This window comes from Hyaloscypha bicolor, assembly GCF_002865645.1.
Source record: "Hyaloscypha bicolor E unplaced genomic scaffold K444scaffold_56, whole genome shotgun sequence".
Lineage (NCBI taxonomy): Eukaryota > Fungi > Ascomycota > Leotiomycetes > Helotiales > Hyaloscyphaceae > Hyaloscypha > Hyaloscypha bicolor.
Genome location: NW_020194558.1, coordinates 2,011,849 through 2,025,534, shown reverse-complemented (window position 1 = coordinate 2,025,534; position 13,686 = coordinate 2,011,849). Strand labels below are relative to the sequence as shown.

Below are 13,686 nucleotides of genomic sequence, written 5' to 3'. Positions count from 1 at the left end.
CGCTGCATTCAATGGAGAGTTCATCGAAGGAATGACGAAGACCATGACCTATGAAGAAATGACCCCTTTAGCCTTTGGTTTGTTCATTAACTGGGCATACACACAAAAGCTGATAAATAGTTGCAGTGTTAGGGCGGTATCCGAACTATTCAACTTGAGGTGGGAATTTGAGATTGAGTGTCGAGACTTCTCCGGAGAGATTCCAAAGAGGCAAAAGGAAATGTGGAGTGCATTCTGACTTGCAAGCTCAAAGACATCATATATTGCTTGAAGGGACCACTTAATATACCATAAAAACACAAAATAGGCCTTGACTTCAAACAAAACAAAAACACCAGGTACGAAACTGCAAAAATACGAGCTTCATAAACCATAGCAAAGCACAGCTTCAGCTCCAATTCAAGTCACCACAACGTCGCACCTACCAACCAAACTGCTCGCAGTGCAAGGTGACACTCCTTCCAGAATTCGCCACAAGGTCTCCAACAACTCCACGAGTTTCCTTCATGAGGCTTTCAGGGCCACAAGCAGAGACGATTGTCCTCTCATGTTCATCAATTGCATCCACAATAGTCCGAATGGTAGCACTGATATCCGGACGGCCCAGCATGACAGGCAGAGTCGATTCCGAAGCAGTCGGGGAACAACTGCCTGGGGCAGATTTCTCTGGGTCAGCGATATGAGCGCCAGACTTTTCAAAGTTTGATGCTTGAGTCATTACTTGATGGGGAATTTGTCTCTCGCTTGTTGGGGTCCTCGCGTTGAAGGTTCGTGTTACGTAGATGGTGAGCTTCACCAGAGGAGAGAGGCTTAATTCAACGAGCTCCTTCTCGAACCAATTTTTCATTTCTAGAATATTTGTTAGGGTGGTCTAGGATGAGTTGTTAGGGATCTTACCGTGGTCCTGAATGACCCAGATGAAATGAATCAACGGTTTCCCTCCGCTTGAAGGGAGCTTGTGGATGAGATTGAGGGCGACACCAATAGTGAAAGTTGCCCCACTACCACCAGCGACAAGAACAACATGTTTGAACTTTGCGAAATCGGGAAGGGTACCATATGGGCCATCGCAAGAAGCTATAAGCAGATCACCGGGCCTTTTAGACGCAAGGGAGAACAAGTCTCTCGTAAATCCATCTTGCGAAGAGATGACAACTTCGAGAGAGCTTGTTGACAGGATAGTGAAAGGGTGAGTCTCCATCGCTCGAACCTTGGGGATCCAGAGAAAGATATGAGTGCCAGGGACTGACCGCCATGGTGTACGTCTCATGACAATGCGAATGCCACCTTGTGGGAGGGGGTAGGCATGTACGCAATTCCCGAAAGCATGCACGACCATTCTGAGACCTCGAAGTAACCTGTCAGATCCCCAGATACAAGCTGAGAAGATGATAATGTAGATTGCCTTCATCTGAAATTCTGGCCGATGCATACCAACGGCGATGATAACAAGCATAAACATAACGATATGGACAATGTAGAAAGCCTCATATCGAATGCGTCTGAGTGTTAGCGCTGTCGTCAACATAAACAGCATGGCGAAGCCAGCGACAATGCCCATAATTTGCTCTGGCTCGAGCAAATCTGAGAGTGAGCCTAGTTTTGTGTTCGTCGTAATGTACAGAACAGCATGGAGCATTGCGAAGAGGACTGTGCAGTAGCCCGCGGCTTGATGTAAGATATTCAACCGTTCGTAGGAATATGCTGTTAAGAAAGCCAGAGGGGTATTTTTCAGAGCCAAGAAAGTGATGAGAGCAATATTGCATGCCGTGATCCTGCAATGATATGAGTTAGCTGAAAGGTACGCAAAGTCGAAACCATCTTACCATCCCATTCTTGTGGCCCAGTTCCTGCGTACACTGAGGTCAAGATATTGAAGAAGCAGAGTGATGTTGATGGTAATGTAGGCTGTAAAGACAAGTGCATGGCCCAGACTAGGAAAAAGTGGCACCTTGCGGAGAAGTCCGCTTCGGACAATCCTAGATATCCCATTAGATAGTTCTAAACATGAAGAACATGAAAGTACCGTGCTTTCTTGATGAGGTTTCTTGCCAACATTCCACTGCCATTTGGGTTGGAGTTCATCAACAAACCACCGATAAAGTGTGCAGCGGCAAGAATAACACAGAGACCGGCGATAGATGCTGCGAAGTAGACAGCAGTCCTCTCATTTGCATTCTGCGTCTTGGCTCTCATCGATGCTCGAGACATTTGGAGACTATGTGCAGCACTCATCCTTGAGTGGCAGTATTGAAGCTATTGGAAATCGATTGTTTACAAAAACAATTGCTACAGGATGAAAGAGGTGATATCTGCACAATATATCGGCAGTTCCTCTTACATTTGGGAAGTTCCCACCACAAGATCAGCCATGGCCAAGGGAATGACCAGTTTCTGTCCAATCTTGGTTCACTTGATAGCGGGCCCAGCAGCATGCCATTCAGAAGCAGGGGATAAGTGCAAGAAGCAAGATAACCACACTTCGCATCCCGCACCTCCATAATCTGTCTTCACCCTGGTATGGAATCTTCAGAGATAGAGATAAACGCTACTTGGTGCAGAAGCACGCTTAGTCGGGTGCCATCAACCTCAACATGACCTATGCCTTTGAACAATTCCCGGTCCAACCATTAATCCGAGCCCAGTTCTAATAACGGAGATCAATAATGTTGTAGGTCAGACATGATTTGTTAAATTGGATTTCTCGGACGACATCTTCTCACACTTGTGTTAAAGCCAGTCAATCTTCGCGTTGTAAAGGAAGACTAATAAATTTTTGGAGATAGCTTCCACCTGAAAGGTTACATTGAATGAAGTGACATGATGCAGCAGTCGAAACCGGAGTTCAACCCGAGGAGGTACAGTCGCAAGGGTCCCCTGGAATAGGCAGGCGGGTGATATTGGAGTACATCAAGCAAAGATCGGCGAGGACAATTGCAATCAACTTAAAGGGGAGAGATTCCCGTGCGGAATATCACTCGTTTTGAATTGAAGGTGTCCAGACACTGCAAAAAGCCGAACAGTCCTAGTTACGCGGCTGTTGAGTCTGGCATGGAGACAAATCTGGTAGGTCACTACGAGATAGCCTCAAAATCCGCTAGGGGATCGTGGCACTTATTGGCACCTCAACTTCGGCAGTCGTGAATGTCATGCATGCGCCCAGGATGGCTTATCTGTACCTTATTTGAACAACCTTCTTCTTTGTGCAATGGTCATGCGTTCTTGCCCAGCCCCGCCATACAAGTAACCTAGAAACAAGGGGTTGCTCGTGGCTTGAACCAGTAGCACTATCGTGGTTCGGTCGCTCGGCTGGATCACCAAGAACATTGAAATTCACCCGGCTTGCAAATGCGCTGTTATTCACATGCAATGAATCCCATGTGTCGAGACGGCCAATGCACTTCCTTGGATCATATTCATGATGATTCAATTGGATGGGCCACCGTCAAGGACTGGTATCCTCACCAATTCACACCTTCCAGAACCGACTCTACACCCGTAAGGAAGCGACTTTGATCCCTGAATCTAGACGGGGTCATAATCATCAAGGGGCTGGATTGACTGAACGTTGTGGTAGCTGACAGGAATCCGGGGCAGATTCTTGACCCTCAAATGAATTGACAATAGCAGACCAAGAGCACTGTAGCTTTAAGAAACTAAGCGCTGACAACAAAACTTCCCAGATGACAATGTTGGTTTTATTTTTGATAAAAAGGTAGCCCGTCTTTCGCCATCCAAGGACAGCCATCGAATTGGACTTCCGTAGGGAAGAACCTGACTAGGTTAACGTCTGGGTCTGTTGCTGAGCACATAAGCACTCATCCCATGGTCGATTTGAAGAAAGCAGAGCCTATTGAGTAAAACATTAACCAAGAGCAACTCGCCACCCCAGACCAAGGCTGCCTCGGCCAGTCCGTTCTTGCTTAGTTCGCGAGCTTGAAGGTCTCTATTCAACAATGATACAGTAGAAACTCGTAGATACAGGCAACTTTGCCGATTCCAGTTTTGGGAGGTGAAAGTAGAACCGTTGCCAAGACAGAGAAGAAGAGAAACCAGAATTCAAAGTCAAGGTGCGTTTGAAAGGATGCGCTACTTGGGACACTGAGGGTTCAATGGCGCCCAGGGGGAGTGATTCGTGAAATAGGGGGAATCGTGATGTTCGTAAGGGTATCGTAATCATCTATCGCATCTACCATTATCCATATCCATCAACCTCACTCCTGTGGCTGCCAAAAAGCCGCTGAGTCGTTTTTCTTCGTCCCCAGGTCCTGGAATCCAGCAAGGACATCTTTATCCACGTTTACCACCCAATCTCTCTGAAATGCTTCCTCTCCACCACAAATGATAACCATCTGTCCCAATATTTCCTTCACGAAATTAAACGTATGGATGGTATGGACCGGGTCACGGCCAGCATGAAGTCTTCTCCGCACGTCTTCTGGGCCTTCGAATTCGTTTCCTTCATTGGCAAGCCAAATGAGGTTATCACCACCATCATCTCGGCCGCCAATCATCTCACTGATGACAGACGCCCACATGGCAAAGTAATCTTGCAAGCGCTCAAGAATAATGGGTGTCATAGGTGGTGATAATTCGAGAAGACGAGTGAGAGCCAGACACGAGAGCTTCTGGCGATCGATATTTGCCATGCTGTCGAAATGGCGGAACCATTCTGTGCTGAGCCATCTCCAGACTTCAGTAACATCTCCAACAGATGACATGACGGTGACGAAGACCGATGGATCAGCGAGTGCTACGCGTGCAAGGATGGTAAAGTAGTCGGTTTCGACAACATCGTCAAGCTTAGGGTATCTCCTACCAGGTCCAATTGTTTGATGTGCTTCCCAGGCATCTCGGAGACCTTCGAAAATCTTTTCGGTATAGCCGCTTTCATGGAGATCTTTAGCGACCTGTGTAACACCGTTCGAGCCTCCTAATGCCTCAGCTGTCCGAACCATGTTCTCGACAATTGCAGTAACCAGACCAGCAAGCTCCCTCTTGCTAACCCCAAGCAAATTTGTCATATAAGCGAAGAGTCTTGGTCGGACAGCATTGTCTAGCATAGCTTCTGGAGCAAGCAGAATATAGGAATCAACTATATTCAGGACATTTCGAAGGTTGTCTGATCCGATTTCCAGTAGAGGAAATGTACATTCGGCTAGTGTTAACACCTCAGGACTGGCAGGGGACGGCGTCTGAGTGAGGATGGTCAACCACAGATCTAGTGCTTCTTCCATGAGGTAAACCTGCATCTCCGAACCTGGCTCGACGGCTCGCTGAATAAGGGGTAGAATCATTGCGTGGTACCTCTGAGCCTGTTCCTTCATGGCTGTCACTAATGTTGACATGAGGGTGAGAATAGCCTGCTTGATAAGATGCTCTTCGCCAGAGCTTTCCCAGAGGGATGGTAGTATCGAAACAATCTCGTCGGCGAATTGAGAGATTCGATGCTCCAGGCGCACAGCGATAGCTCTGATTGTGTCAAGAATCGGCATCCTGATTTCAGTGGTCACCTCCTCCATTAACTGCAGAAGCTTATGTAAGATATCTTGAGCATATGGAAGAAACCCATCGGGGTCAAAGCTGAAGTCATCGCAAACAGCTTTGAATTGTCGCGCAGCGGTGATACGAACCACATGATCATTCGTCTCATCTTCCCTCTCCAACAGGTGCTGGAAAATCTGGTACACAAGTGGTCGGTTCTCCTCAGAAACTTTGATTGTAATCCACTGACCGAGAAGAATCGCGATTCTTCGACGCAGTACCTTGTATCCAGGACCTGTCTGCTGAACGTCGTTGACCAGAGTTGACCTGAGGAACGAATCGAAATCGAAACTTTGGAATACAACAGGTGCCGAAAGACCCATTGCAGTGTAGACAGCATCCTTGGTGACCACCGTGCTTTCATTGGTCCTTGCCACAGACTGGAAGAACGAGAGCAGGGGCTGGACCAAGAGATGCTTGAAGTTTATGACGAGGTCCATGAACAGTTTTTCTGAGCATGGTCTGACTTCGAATTCCCAAGTATCACCACCACCTTCCTCTCTGACCTCCCATTCGTCTGCATCTTCTTCCCAAGCTTCTAGATCAACTTGGCGGAAGACGAAAAACTTTGTCACGATCACGCTTGCCACCTGACCAACGAGCTCATCAGTGAGAAGCTGCGTCTTGACTAACGCCACAGCCTCTTGTTGTTCTACTTTGACTTCAGGCGTCTTGTACTTGAACGACTGCACTGGGCTGAAGACCATCTTTAAGCAAGCTCGCAAGATATTCAGACCCTTCAAGCAGAGCTTCTCCATAACTGGTCTCTCATCTTTGTCCGTGTCATCTCTTCGAGTTTTGGAGCTGAAATCCTGGCTTTCAGATCCATATAACTGTCCAAACTTGGCCACTAGACCCCAGTATGCTCGCACCAGATCCAAGGAGCTGGGTAAAAGCGCAAACGCCGCAGGATGAGAGTTAGCCATCTGAGCATGTAGCTTTGAGAACTGGACTAGATGTTTCTCCACCAAGTCCTTTGCGGGGGATACCAATACCGGGGGGTCATGTGAGACCATGTCCAGAAATTGTCCAAACTGATGTTGAGAGTGTTCCCATAGCTGCTGAACGTCCTTTGAGTGATTGGGATACTCATAGCCAGCAATTAGAAGCCTTCGAAGAATCTTGATAGCAAACAAGCTATTTTCCATGGCGTCCATAGCTCCTCCTTCATCATCTCCATTCCCATTGAAGAACCCGACCCAAGTTGCAACTTTCTCTGTATAAATTTCATTCAGTAGGAAGACGATCTCAGGTGCAACAGATTGTAGACGGATCTGGGAAGTGCGTAACCGCGCCGTGGACAATTCCTTGATTACTTGCAGCAAGATTAACATGCCCCTTCGTAGTTGTAATTGATTTGTATGGTTGACGGTTCGCAGGATTTTGATCAAACTCGTCAGAACGTCGGGCCAATCCAAGGGATAGTCAATGCGAACAACCTTGGCCACGACCAGGGCATTTTGCAGAGCAAGATTTGTTTCGACCTCTCTTATTCCGCCATCCAGTAATTGTGAACGCATCTGAGCCTTTTCTTCCGGTTGGATAGCGTTCGTAGCAGTTTTTCGCCAGTATTTGTCGATGCCATTTTTCAGTTGGATAATGGCTAGGTATCGGATTTCAGAGGGCAAGGTCTTGTCGAGGTAGACTGCCTGTAAAGAATATGTCAGCTTCCGTTCACTTTTTGGGGACTTAGGAAGGCAGCATACTTGCAACAGAGGGTAGTATCCCCTCTGTGTCTCCCATGTCTGAAGCTGTTGCGTGCCAGTCTGGATGCTGAGCTGTTGGGAAGAGCTGGCAGACTGGAGGGCTAAATAGACCTGCTGCGGCGTGAGAGGAGCTGCCTCCCCGGGCACTTCGATTGCAAAAGACATGGCTGAGCGTGTCCCAAATGAGCGAATGAAGTTGAGGTTGTATATTCTTGGTTGTGGTGTTGTCAAAAAGTATCTGATGCGAGACACGCGAGGCTGTGGACAGACCCACTTCTTTTACAAGGGTCTCAACCTTGTTTCCTCCCCGGACATATTATCCACATACGAGATTCAATGGGGGCAAGTTATTTCAATTCGAAGCTGAGTGTAGCTCATTCGACTTCTCAATCTTATTACCTCCTATTCAAAATGGTTCTGCCAATGATTAATAAGGCTCTTCGTTTCAGCAGCCTTGGCGGTGACTTGGAGCTCTTGGAGAAGGAAGTACTTCCTCTCCCAACGAACGAGATCCTTGTCAAGGTTCACGCTGCGTCAATCAATCCTTGTGATATCCAGCTATGGAGATCAGGATTAATTGCCGTGGTAGCAGGAGATAAGGGGATGGGGAAAGATTTCTCAGGTACTGTAGTATCGGTTGGCTCGGGCGTGAAAGGATGGGCCGAGGGCGATGATATATTTGGTTTACTGTTCCACGTTGTGTGTTCTCGTTTTATGCCGCAAGAATTTTACGATTGCTAAGCCTCTTAGTTCGGTCAAAGCACTTTCAGCGAGTATATCAATGTCGACCCATCAACGGACCCAATTGCCAAGAAACCCGGTTTCTTCACCCACGAGGAGGCAGCATCGATTCCTCTGGTAGCTCTTACAGCGTATGCTTGTCTTGAATGGCTCCCTCCAGCATCAAATACTCAGAGGAGAGTAGTTATCCGAGGAGCTTCAGGTGGTACAGGTACTTGGCTTGTCCAGTGTAAGTCTTCATCCTCCCCTCTTGCACGTGACAATGGCCCCTCATAATTTGATCTCTCAGCTCTCTGAGTACTTTGGCTAGCCCCTAACTCTATAATATTGAGGTCTTTCTAATTCCCAAACAGTAGCAAAAGCAACCTATAACTGCCACATAACAGCCATCTGCTCCTCCAAAAATGCAGAATTCGTCGAATCTCTCGGCGCGGACGAAGTGATCGACTACACAACCCAAGACATCACTCAAACCCTCTCATCAAATATCTCATCCAACCAAAAATATGACCTAATAGTCGACTGCGTCGGCGGAAAGGAGCTGTTCTCATCCTACGAGCAACTCCTGCACCCCAAAGGCACTTACATAACCATCGTCGGCGACAAAACCAATGTCCGTTGGCTCAGCGGGCCCATTACCTACCTCTGGAGCCCCACCCAAGTCCTCCGATACCTAAAAGGCTATATCTGGGGTCCACGCTACGCATGCGTTTCTTTCGTTACCGATTCCAGTTGCCTAGAGGCCGTGGTGAGGCTTGCGGAGAGAGGAGAAGTGAAGGCTGTTGTGCAGGAGGCTATCCAGGGTTTGTTCGATGAGAGAGAGGGGTGGAGAGTAGCCGTCAGGAAGATGGAGGAGGGCAGGGTTAGGGGAAAGGTTGTGCTTCCTATTCCTTGACGTAAATATTTCAGGGAGAGGAGTGGAGGAGCAAATAAATGGAGGAAATGGTGTTAAGTGGCCCAGTGGTATTCTTGGTACCTTGCATCAAGCCAAACTGCTGGTATACCGACTCTGGACTGTTTTCCTAAAGAGGGTGTACGGGTATTGGGGGTACCCGGATATTTGGAATTCCAGATTACATTCCTGATTTCGGCCAGTCATGTTCCTTCGTTCTATGATCAGTGGAGTGTGGGTAGCTGAATGCAGCTTAGCAGTACCTCCGTCTCCGAGTGTGGTAATCAACAATGTGAAGTTTCTTGGCATTGTGGCAGGCAAATCCAAATATATGAATCTGCTTCCCCGTCTCCCCTTCAAGATTCACGGAAGCTCTTATGTCTGTCATAGAATTTTGAAAGGTGTTAAATTTTTCATTTGAGAACGATTTATCACAACCAAGCTTTTAAGCTTTATCTGTGCCAAATATTCCTTCAATCCTGACAAAACTAACAAATTATGGAAAGAAAGCAAATCCAGTCCATTCCCAAAGCCTCCGGATATCAAATTTTATATTCCCAACAAAACGCCAACCCAAAACATCAAACAAATTTTCCACACGAGCCGTTATCACCCACTTGCATCGTCAATCCCATGCCAAACCCCCTGCTCAACGCCATTAAACAGCCTCTCATAACTCACCTCCTCCATCCCCGCCATCCAATCCACCGCCAGATCTGTCACATCCTGCACCCTTACTTCCGGCTCCCAAATCTTCAGTCCACCAGGTGGTCCAAAAATTCCCGCTCTCTCCATCCCGGGCCTAGGCATCGCAAAAACAGTCCTAGCAATCTGCTTCGTCTCCTTTTCCGTCCGTCTGCTAACCTCCCAGACCTCGCTGAACGTCTTCAAACATCCGAGTCCTAACCGAATCCGATCTCGTGTTCTGTACCATTCTGAGCCGGTGAGGACGTATGCGCAAGCGGAGAGGTTGGCGAGGGTTGAAAGCACGATGCCGCAGATTCCAAGGGGTGTGTGGTTGATGATTGAGCAGGGGAGGGCGTACAGATTTACCGCAGCTTCGGCAGCTTCAAGAGTCTTTTTAGTGTGTAGCCAGTAGGATTTGTCTTCGTTGGTTGTGGTGTCGTGGTCTGGGGGTGGTGGGGCGCAGTGGGAGATCTTCTCGATTGGAGAATGGTAGAGGCGGGAAAGGGGGCGGTGGATGTGGACAAGAAGTATTTGGAGGAAGTTGTGGGCTTGGAAGAGTATTTCGTCAATCTCTTCGTTTTTGTCGACGACGCTTTGTTTTTCTTTTGGGAGGTGGAGCTTCCAATTGACGAGCATGGCATCTGCATTGGCTACAGCAGATTCTAGGTATTCTCTTGGCGTCGTGTCCAAGGGAAGAAGGGAGCCCGAAATCCGGACTAGGTCGATGAGGTACGCATATGAAGAGAAGACTGGCGTCTCGTCTTCAAAATCTCGAGATTCGTATTCGTCCAACGTTTTGGATCGGGGGATTATCCCCTCGTAATCACATTCTTCACACGGGATCTCGACATCTGCTTCGATGGAATGTAACCTGTGCATCTGGTTAGTATCCCGCCATTGTTCCAAGAATATGTTAACATACGTGAACATGGGAGCCCTTCTCATAGCCGCAAAATATGCATCCGAGATATACAGGCCCCAGAACGTCCTCCTCCATGATTCCGCAAGCACGGGATCTCTCTCCATAGTTGCGAATGCTCGGGACTGCATTCGCAGGTCAAGAGCGAGATATATGGCTCTATCTAGAATAGCACGGCCTTGTTCAAGTTCTCCGTCGCAATGAACAGCAATAGCTGTCAAGAGCAACATCTGAACTGTGAACCCATTCGGAGGCAAATTAGGGACATCAAGCTGGCTCATAGCCGCAGCATAGAGTTCTACCGATGAGACTTCCAAGGCATACAAAGACCCAATGTACTGCATGATTGGCAAAAGATGCTTCAGAGACTCCGGGTCAGAATGAAGTCGGTTGCGAAAATGGTACTGAGGTAAGAGATATGGATGCGCTTTATGGAAGAAACTAATCGGAATTAGCAAAGCCCCATTCATTTAAGGGATGCGGGTACGTTACTTATAGTATAAATCTAGTAGACGTGCTGTGCTTGACCCTTTGCCGCTCAATCTCGAGATGGAGCTTGTAGGGCTCAAAGAACCATCAGAAGGTGGTCTGGAATAAGAAGCGGTTGAAGAACCTCCGTTAGAGTAGATGCCACCATGGCCGCCACCGTAAGGAGGACCACTTCGTGGACTTTCTCTACTAGTCTCACGCATCGAAGCTCGTTTTTGTGGAGCATTTTTATCTCTCATGCCTCTGCGAGATTTGGCATAGAAGCATGGTTTGTCGTCTTGAAGACATCTACTGCAACTGGGAGTTTCCGCTCCACATTTCACATGACGACTTCGACACTGATAAATGGTCAGTCGACTTTCGTTTGGTACCTTTGTCAAGAGGACTTACTGGTACACACGCTAATGATACTCTGACGCCGCCTTTTTGAACTAGCTCTTGGCTCTGACTTTGTCCACTCGATGAGTCGTGCGATGGCGTCGATCCTGTTGATCCAAAGTCGAAAAACATAGACATTATGTCCTCACTTTCGTGTGACGAGTATCTGTCAGATCCCGTGCCGCTGGAACACCTGCCATCCATTCTAAATTGATGTCTGGACAATTGCCTTGGCCGCAAGAGAATGCTGAGTTTCCCGGTGTAAGCTACGCCGTGGACCGAGACAAGATTGCTGTGTTAATCACAAGAATATTTATTAGTCGCAGCGGCTTCTCTAAAGCTCGAGTGAGAGCTTGCAGTAAAGGTGGAAGTTGAAAGAGATTTGAGAACAATGGGTTGGGTGTTAGAGGCAAATGCAGTTGTTGTATAGTTTCCGCTGCTCCGGTACTAGCCAATCAGAGCCACTGTTCGGCAGGTTTCGTCTCGTCAGGACTTCGTACAGTCAGCGAAGACTAGTCAGCAGAAGGGCGGATGCTTTGAAGCTTGTTTTGGATTCAACTTTTGATCCCTGGCCTGGCATCCGAGACCTACCGGGCTCTCCGCACTACTAACGTTGTGCAACCGGGAAGGTTCTGCACAGGCCTCAAAACCTTCTTTTCTCAGCTCCTCCATTTTAAAGCCGTTTCTAGAGCATCCATTCTCCCCTGTGTAACTTTGAAAAGCGATTACTCTACGACAACAAGATTTTACTTGCGAAGAGCGTCTTTGATGATGTCGACTATCACATCGTGCAATGGCGGGGTCTCGTCTCGCACCCCATGCTTTCAACCACGGGTCTCTATCCTCAAGGTCCAAGAAAATGATAGCGGCATCGGCCGAAGATTTTACGAGCCCTCCAATATCGCCTGTGACTACCTGATGTGGCTCTCCGGTGGGGCAACAGAGCTTTGTGGGTTGGAACCGGATTGCAGGTACCTGCAGATGCAATATGACTGTGTTCGAACAGGGACGTGGCAGTTCTCGGAAATACCGTAGCTGCTGTATGCATACCATCGTACACATGCATCCCTGATCTTGGCTTGAGGAAAGATTAGACAGATGCACTTGCAACTTACCGGTAGTTCTACTACTTACTTTTGGTCTACTTCCAAAACCCTTCCTTTCTTATTGGCATGACTTCATCAAATAAGTTCGCCGTGTTTATCTACGAGGCTGTCGACTTCAGAATGTAGGCATTCCCACTGCTTTCTCGCACCTCAACACAGATCTGATTTTGCGGCCCGACTTCTCTTAGAGCTCCAATCAGAGGATTCTACAGTCAAACAAACTCATCGCTAGCAGGGCTGAGATCCGATGGGGGCGACCGTCTGCTTTGGGGCAGCGTCGCCTCTCTGTCATAGTAGAGGAAAACCGCGAACAGATTTACGCGCATATCGGAGATAGATAGGAAAGCATCTGAGAAGAGGAGAATTTGATTGGAGATATGTGCGAGGTGCGATATTTCGCCCCAAGTTGAACATAGACACGAAAGAAAGAGCAGCATACCGAAACAACCCCGACTTCTACAGCCCCCAGCTAGTATGCTCCCGAGTGAAGAAGCGGTCAACTAGGAACTAATCAATGCGAAATACCAGCAAAAAGAGGTCTTCGTGTCACTAACATCGAGAAGAACAGGGGTATTGGCGGCTGTTCGCACGACTCTCACACCGCGCTGACACGGGACACTTCCGATGGAGCAAGAGCTCGGAGCTTGAGAGCTGGATTCGACGTCATTGTCTCAATGCTTTCCCAAAATCCGGTCCATCAGAATCTAGCCAGTTTCATTCGACGCGTCTTCGTTCTGTTGGTGGGTCGGGTACTGCACCGGGTATTTGAACCCTTGTGCAGGATTTGGAGGATGGTCGTTGGCCGGGACCCAATCATGAGCAGAGTCGTATACGGAGGTACAGCCCATAAGTATTACGACGCCACTTGCAGGGATCTCAATTTTACCACCTAATGTTACAACCACAACGCACCACCAAAGCACAAAAAATAGATTGATGTATAGATCCCCTCTTAGGGATCATTTTAGTGTTTAAATAAAGGCTTTTGGTTGTGTATAGGAAAAGTTTGAGTGTTGAAATCGCGTGTGGCGTTCAGACCCTTGTAGTGGCGTCGTAATACTTATGGGCTGTACCTCCGTACAAGTCCGCCTTCCGAACCTGCATCCGAAGATGCTCTGGCCAGGCTCTGGGATCGTCGGGGGTGGCCACCAATGTGCTGCAGATGGTTGACTCATCTTCTTCCCAGCATCCTGAGGAGCAACGTGAATGAGGATCCCCGCGGGG

General features: G+C 48.0%; 5 protein-coding genes across 5 annotated transcripts; 1 reads left to right on the top strand and 4 right to left on the bottom strand.

Annotated features, from left to right (window-relative positions):
* Positions 1-246: 246 nt before the first annotated feature.
* Positions 247-2,822, bottom strand: K444DRAFT_652192 (uncharacterized protein; the record flags this gene model as incomplete). Its single annotated transcript, XM_024885771.1, has 5 exons — positions 247-849; positions 898-1,775; positions 1,827-1,979; positions 2,027-2,218; positions 2,806-2,822. 5 exons carry the CDS (start codon positions 2,820-2,822, stop codon positions 422-424), a joined length of 1,668 nt encoding a protein of 555 aa, XP_024738383.1. The 3' UTR covers positions 247-421.
* A 1,220-nt stretch (positions 2,823-4,042) lies between these two features.
* Positions 4,043-7,457, bottom strand: K444DRAFT_559541 (ARM repeat-containing protein). The gene is made up of 2 exons (XM_024876871.1): positions 7,251-7,457; positions 4,043-7,193 (listed from the first exon to the last, which is right to left on the bottom strand). The coding sequence occupies exons 1-2, from the start codon at positions 7,413-7,415 to the stop codon at positions 4,215-4,217; spliced, it is 3,144 nt and encodes a 1,047-aa protein (XP_024738382.1). The 5' UTR covers positions 7,416-7,457; the 3' UTR covers positions 4,043-4,214.
* A 143-nt stretch (positions 7,458-7,600) lies between these two features.
* Positions 7,601-9,231, top strand: K444DRAFT_559539 (reticulon-4-interacting protein 1, mitochondrial precursor). Its single transcript, XM_024876870.1, has 3 exons — positions 7,601-7,949; positions 8,001-8,220; positions 8,345-9,231. The coding sequence occupies exons 1-3, from the start codon at positions 7,662-7,664 to the stop codon at positions 8,884-8,886; spliced, it is 1,050 nt and encodes a 349-aa protein (XP_024738381.1). The 5' UTR covers positions 7,601-7,661; the 3' UTR covers positions 8,887-9,231.
* A 261-nt stretch (positions 9,232-9,492) lies between these two features.
* On the bottom strand, positions 9,493-11,494 carry K444DRAFT_628506 (uncharacterized protein; the record flags this gene model as incomplete). The annotated part of the gene is made up of 4 exons (XM_024882919.1): positions 9,493-10,441; positions 10,493-10,930; positions 10,982-11,316; positions 11,369-11,494. The coding sequence occupies 4 exons, from the start codon at positions 11,492-11,494 to the stop codon at positions 9,493-9,495; spliced, it is 1,848 nt and encodes a 615-aa protein (XP_024738380.1).
* Positions 11,495-11,716: 222 nt separating this feature from the next.
* On the bottom strand, positions 11,717-12,513 carry K444DRAFT_371317 (uncharacterized protein). The gene has a single exon (XM_024872280.1). It carries the CDS (start codon positions 12,416-12,418, stop codon positions 11,873-11,875), a length of 546 nt encoding a protein of 181 aa, XP_024738379.1. The 5' UTR covers positions 12,419-12,513; the 3' UTR covers positions 11,717-11,872.
* Positions 12,514-13,686: the final 1,173 nt, after the last annotated feature.

Excerpts from the sequence above, each read along its gene's own strand:
- K444DRAFT_559541 (XM_024876871.1), bottom strand. The coding sequence starts at position 7,415 with ATGTCTTTTGCAATCGAAGTGCCCGGGGAGGCAGCTCCTCTCACGCCG. Across the intron at positions 7,194-7,250 it reads GATACTACCCTCTGTTGCAA|GCAGTCTACCTCGACAAGAC; the intron begins GTATGCTGCCTT and ends TATTCTTTACAG.
- K444DRAFT_559539 (XM_024876870.1), top strand. The coding sequence starts at position 7,662 with ATGGTTCTGCCAATGATTAATAAGGCTCTTCGTTTCAGCAGCCTTGGC. Across the intron at positions 7,950-8,000 it reads TTGGTTTACTGTTCCACGTT|TTCGGTCAAAGCACTTTCAG; the intron begins GTGTGTTCTCGT and ends TAAGCCTCTTAG. Across the intron at positions 8,221-8,344 it reads AGGTACTTGGCTTGTCCAGT|TAGCAAAAGCAACCTATAAC; the intron begins GTAAGTCTTCAT and ends ATTCCCAAACAG.
- K444DRAFT_371317 (XM_024872280.1), bottom strand. The coding sequence starts at position 12,418 with ATGTGTACGATGGTATGCATACAGCAGCTACGGTATTTCCGAGAACTG.